Raw genomic sequence first — 6,050 nt, 5'->3', positions numbered from 1 at the left:
AGAGATCATCTGGCTCCAGCCCCCACGATGCTCGCGCTCGCAGGGCTAACAGCCTCTTCCGGGAAGTGTTGGCTGTTTTTAATTTGCTGTTATTTTTCTAACTGATGTATTTTTTCCCACTGATTTACTGAAGATGTGTTTTTGGATACGAAGCCCACTTTTGTTCTCAGAATCCTGTGCCAAACAGGGAATTGTGTGCCAATTTCTTTCTTAGCAGGGCAGCTGTAAACTGCACAGCAGCTCAGAGAGATGGGTCTCGTCTGCCTTAAAGTGTGCTTTCATGTGTAAGAAGCAGCTAGGTGTTTGCAGATGGTGTTTTCCATTTAATATTTAAAGGTATTTTTTGCCTCTTGAAGCTTTTAAAGTTTCCCCTAGCATAAAAATGATTTTGTCACCAAAAATGCTGAGTCTGTAATGCAGTTACGTTGCAAACTGAAACACGATTTGGAAGTTCAGGAGCCCACTTTGAGATGTAGCTTGCAATTATGAAGGGAAAACTATTGCAAGCACAAATGAAGCTGTGGGTTTACTGCTTTGGTTCACTTGAAAGTGTAGAAACTGTTCTTTTCTGTCTTGATTTCAGGACACAAAATGTGATGTGCTGTCTGGACAAAAAATGGAAGAAGCTGAACAGCCCAGTGACATAGAGGAAGGAGGATTGGATCTCAGCGTGTCACTCAAACCCGTCAGTTTCTACATCGCAGACAAAAAAGAAATGCTTCAGCAATGTTTCTGTGTTATAGGGGAGAAGAAATTACAGAAGATGCTGCCTGACATTTTAAAGGTACTGAAGTATATTTACCATTTACATACTTCTTGCAGGCATGAACACCTGTGTGACAAAGCATATTTATGTCTCAGCTGGACTTCTAGCTCACAAGCCGTCTATTTCTTAAATAAAAATCATACCAAGTCTCTGAAAGTGAGACTTGATTTGATGTAGATGTGATGTAGTTGTTCCAGCTTACTTCTTTCTCCAGTGCTCAGCATGCTGCTGCACTGGAAGCTGCTTGTTTTTAAACTGTCTGCCTGTACTGATTAGGTAAATGCAAAAACAGTTTCATAACTAAATACATGGAATAAATTCAGTTCAGTTGTTCACAGTTATGCTGATTTGTTAATACAAGTTTGATTTCTGTTTGCATCAGCTGAATAACTTTGATATTAAAATGATGTCCAAGATAAGGCAATAAAAACCTGTCTTGATAAACAGCTGCTGAAGCTGTTACTTCTGTGGACTTTAGTGTTAGTATTGCTGGAGTTTTGCTGGCTTAGAATGTAATGCTTTTTGAGTCTTGTGAGCCACAGGACTTGGAAAAAATAAATTAGGTTAGCAGCCTGTGCAGAAGAAGAGGCTGCAGGTGGAATGTCATTTATGTGGTGTTTGTTAATAGTTTTTAAGTGTGATATTAAACCTTTGTAAGTCATAGAATTGATTAATATAACTAAGGCAGGACTTCTTTGTTTTAAACATGTAGTGAATTTAAACATATAGCGAATTTTATCTCTGTTCTCAGAGCTGTTCCATGGACGAAATCCAAAGGCTTTGCTTGGAGCAGTTGGAACTGTTATCTGAAAAAAAACTGCTGAGGATACTTGAAGGTATGAATGAAACTTTCAGGCACTGCCCTACACCACTACCCTACACTGCCTCTAAAGCGGATTTTCATTCCATTTCTAGCTGCTTATACATATATATGTATATGTACACACACAAGTATGTGTATATATACTGCTATACACATTTATTAGTGTTGTATATGCATGCTAATTCTATATATATATACAGGATGTGTGTATATATGTGCATATACATGCTGATCTTGATCTTTTAAGCTTGAATGAAATTATCCATTGGTTTAGAAGCTATTGAGGACGCATTCAGAAAACGGTAGTGTAAGCTGCTTTTCCTTAGTATCCAAACAAGAACAAAGCTTTTGACTTGGCAGAAAAAAGGAAAGCCAGCAATGTAGAAGTATTGTTTGAAATGGTTTTTTTTGTGTTTTTATTTGGTGTTTGTTTGTGGTTTTTTTTGAGTAAACTGACATTTAAGTTGTGTCTTGATTTTCTGCAGAGGAAACCTGATGTAATGTAGTATCAGCTCATTGTATTAGTAATTGCGCTAGAGTGTTTGGTTAGAGGGTTTGATTAGGGTATTCTCGAATCCTTCTGCTCTGCTGTGGCAGACAGTTCACACATTTGGTGAAGGATATGAAGTTCCAGCTTTTCAGTACCTTACTGAACTTCCAGTTGACATTTAAAGGCTGTAGAATTTATTTGTTAACATACTCCTGTCCTCTCAATTAAGTGGCACTCTGGATCTTGAATGCTGCAGAATCTTCTATTAATTCTGTTTCCTGTGCTTTGCTTTTAAAGCCTATAGTATTGAACTAGCCATAGCTATTCAGTTTTGGGTGTTGTTTTTTTTTGTAGTGCATTGTAACTAAAAAAGGCCGAATGTGTGGCTAGCAGAAAACTCAAGGTTTTGGGTTTTGACTAAGTCTAGTATTAGAACATCTTCTTTAACTGGAGAAAAAAGGAAAAAACCTCTTCTGCTGATTGTTACAACAGAGTTTATCATTAAGAGTTAGCCTTGCTATATAGCATTAATTATATTACCTGCTTAAATTTTCACATTTGGAACTGTGTATACCTAGGCAAGGTTGGAGCTGACTCTGATACTGATGAGGAGGCAGATGGAGGAGTCAGGACTGGAAGTGAATCCGTCAGTCAGTGAGTAAAGACAAAACACTTACAGACCTGGTGGTACTGACAGTAAAGGGATTTTTCATGAAAAGCGATTGTAATGCCTCTGTCTCTCAGACCAAGGTGGCTAGAAGTATTAGAGTCTCCTGACAGCCATTGGACACCTGAAAAGAATAATCTTTGAGAGCATGGGAAAGAAAAATAGATCTGAATGCAATTTTAGGAAGTGCCTTCAGGCTGTTACTGAAAACTAAGTTGTTAAAGTCATGATATTTACATCCATTATACCCTGAACACTGCTGTCCTTTGTGTGGTGCTGCCTTGCTCCAACAGGCAGGATCCTTACATTGATTCCATATTAAGGTGCATGAAACCAATGCCACACCAGCACTGGGGGTGCAAAATTGGGAACTCTAGTGTGAAAATGCAAACTGAACATTGCAACTGAACTCTCCCTGTGATTCTGGGTCTTTTTGCCTTACTTCTTCCTGTATATAAAAGAATATTGTCACAATTTTTATAACTAGTACAAATGGAATATGTGAAGGACATGAGTATTTCACGGCAGTATCTCTTCCTTATGCCCTGTGTGAAGCAGTTGAAACCTTACACATGAAGGGTAGAAATGTTTAACTAGAAGAAGCAGAGACATTCAGATACCAAATTCAATTTAACAGCTGCGTTACATTTCCTTTTAAAAAGTGGCCATTTGTGAAACTGAAATTGTGATGTGGGAGAGATGGGCAGTGGTGGGGTGAGGGTAACTTCATGAAAACAGCTTCTTAATTTTAAGAGAAAACTAAATCATGTTTGCATGCAGCTGAAACAATATTTTTTTTTCAAATCATTTAGCTGTATGACAATTTATTCTGGGAGAAGCTTCTAATATTCGGGAGGGGCTCCTAGTGAGGATTGTTATTCTCAAATGTTCGGGTGCGTGGAAATAGTTTCTCCATCTTTGTGTATCACTGGGCAAAGCAAAAAAGGGCTTATCCTCAAGTGATGAGGTTAGCCCTCTGGATGTTCTTTTTACCTTTGTTCATACTGGCATGTTGGCCTGCCACTGCGTAATTTCTTTAGTTAGGGTGAATGTGTCTTAGAGAATTTATCTTAAATTGTAAAAGACATAGATTTAAGTGCCTTCTTATTTGTTTCTAGACAGGACAACAGTATAGACTCTACTTCTTCTCTCAAAGAAGACAACAAGGTGGAAGGTCAGGAATCAAAACAAGGTATGTAGTGGTGTGGTTATGTGGCCCTGGCTGGAGGCCAAGAGCTCAACAAAGCTGATCTATCCCTCCCCTTTTTTAGATGGACAGGGGAGAGGGAAGATGTAACAAGAGGCCCATAGGTTAAGATAAAAAGCAGTTTAATGCATCAAGAGCAAATGCCACGCCCGGAAGCAAAGTAAAACAAAGGTTATTCTCTACTTCCCATCAGCGGGCGATGTCTGTCCGCTTTCCCAGGAAGCAGGGCTCCAGTAGGTGTAGTGGTTGCAAATGCCCCCCAACTTCTCTCTTCCTTCTTACTTTTATATCTGAGCTGACGTCATATGGTACAGAATACCCCTTTGGTCTGTTTGGGTCAGCTGGCCCGGCTGTGTCCCCTCCCAAGATGTTGCCCACCCCCAGCCTGCTGTTGGGGGAATGTTGGAAAACCACAGCCTCGGTGCTGTGTGAGCACTGCTCCGCATAGCCAGAACACTGGGGTGCTATCAACACCCTTCTAGCTACCACTCCAAAAAACACAGCACCGAGAGAGCTGCTGTGGGAAGATGAACTCCACCTCAGTCTGACCCAGTACAAGTGGAGAAAGCTGAAATTTCTTGATGCTGTGCAGGGACTGGCAGGTAACTGGCAGCTCTCCTGTGAACAGCAGCTGCAATCACACAGAAACGTCATCTGAGAAATCTACTGATGCAGGAGCTGTTTTGTGAGATGAAACAAAAAGTGGTTCTGTTGGGCAACTGTGTGACTGTTTCACTCGTGTTACAGGCAAGGGAGAAGACAGTGATGTGCTCAGCATCAATGCAGACGCGTATGACAGTGACATAGAGGGCACAGGCAATGAGGAAGACGGCGCAGATGTGCAAGAACACCTGGCCAGAGGTGGAGCTGGTCAGATAGACGACCTTCAGAAGGACATTGAGAAAAGTGTGAATGAGATTCTGGGGCTGGCAGAGTCCAGCCCGGAGGAACCAAAAGCAGCAGCCTTGACCGTTCCTCCGTCAGAGGACGTTCAGCCCTCGGCACAGCAGCTGGAACTTCTGGAGCTGGAGATGAGGGCCAGAGCTATTAAGGCTCTGATGAAAGCCGGTGATGTCAAAAAACAGCCCTGACATTGTTTAGGTTTAATGTTCAGTGTTTGCTGAAACAACTGTTGTGTCTGTTCTCCTCATTGCTGAGTGCGTGTGGCTTGGGGATGATTCCTCATACAAATCCTGTTCTGTATCCTGGCCCATGGCTGAGGCTGTTGATGGGTCTTTCATTGCTTTCCGTGTGCTGCTTCCATGACGTGCACAGGATGTTTTGGTGCGTCATGCACGGGATGGTTTGGTGCTTCGCTGAGGTCAGGTCTCTCTGTGGTGAGTTACCTCCTCAAGGTGTCACACAGTGCATGGAGCTGTGCCAGGAACCTGGTCCTGCCCAGAAAGGTTGGCAGAATCAAGTTCTTTAAAAGCCCATGGTTAGAAATTATAGAATGATTGAGTTTCAAAGGGACTTTAAAGGTCATCTGGTTCCAGCCCTCTGATGAGATTCACTGGAGTTCCAGTGCCAGTGTGCTGCAAGTGCACGTCACGGGCTTACGCTGATTTTCACTGACCAACGCCTCTCATTCCTTCTCCCCAGGGCTGCTCTCCATCCACTCGTTGCTCAGCCTGTATCTCTGCTTGAGATTGCCCCAACCCAGGTGCAGGACCTTGCACTTGGCCTTGCTGGACCTCATGGCTTCCACACAAGGCCACCTCTCCAGCTTGTCCAGGTCCCTGTTAGCGGCATCCCTTCCCTCCAGCCTGACGAGGGCACCGCACAGCTCGCTGGTGTCAGCAGAGTTGCTGAGGGTGCACTGTGCATGCTGCCAACAAAGACACTGAACAGCAGCTTATTAGCTCTTACCAGCTATTTTATTTATTAGCAACTTGTTAAACTACTCAGAAAACTTGGTTTATGTGTGCTACATCACAAGTACCATTTTGAAGAGGCCTCTTATTTCTCCTCATCATAATGGAGCTATTCTAGTTAAAATGAATAGTTGACTTAAAAGCAGACTTTAATTCTTGGAAGTTGAATTCCTAAAGAGAAGGAGGTTTTCGTTTCAAATAAACAGCTGAACAATGTTATTTT

The 6,050-nt window shown here is 42.1% G+C and overlaps 1 protein-coding gene across 1 annotated transcript; it reads left to right on the top strand.

Moving 5' to 3' along the window:
- The first annotated feature begins 596 nt into the window (after positions 1-596).
- On the top strand, positions 597-5,053 carry CAAP1 (caspase activity and apoptosis inhibitor 1). Its single transcript, XM_009874394.1, has 5 exons — positions 597-784; positions 1,518-1,602; positions 2,658-2,733; positions 3,865-3,938; positions 4,701-5,053. The coding sequence occupies exons 1-5, from the start codon at positions 617-619 to the stop codon at positions 5,042-5,044; spliced, it is 747 nt and encodes a 248-aa protein (XP_009872696.1). The 5' UTR covers positions 597-616; the 3' UTR covers positions 5,045-5,053.
- The last annotated feature ends 997 nt before the right edge of the window (positions 5,054-6,050 follow it).

This window comes from Apaloderma vittatum, unplaced genomic scaffold, assembly GCF_000703405.1.
Source record: "Apaloderma vittatum isolate BGI_N311 unplaced genomic scaffold, ASM70340v1 scaffold21378, whole genome shotgun sequence".
Taxonomy (NCBI): domain Eukaryota; kingdom Metazoa; phylum Chordata; class Aves; order Trogoniformes; family Trogonidae; genus Apaloderma; species Apaloderma vittatum.
This window is presented reverse-complemented; position numbering and strand designations above follow the sequence as displayed.

Bases quoted from the DNA above. Each gene is read 5' to 3' on its own strand.
- CAAP1 (XM_009874394.1), top strand. From the start codon at position 617: ATGGAAGAAGCTGAACAGCCCAGTGACATAGAGGAAGGAGGATTGGAT. The intron at 1,603-2,657 runs GTATGAATGAAA...GTGTATACCTAG, and splicing joins ACTGCTGAGGATACTTGAAG to GCAAGGTTGGAGCTGACTCT. The intron at 3,939-4,700 runs GTATGTAGTGGT...CTCGTGTTACAG, and splicing joins AGGTCAGGAATCAAAACAAG to GCAAGGGAGAAGACAGTGAT.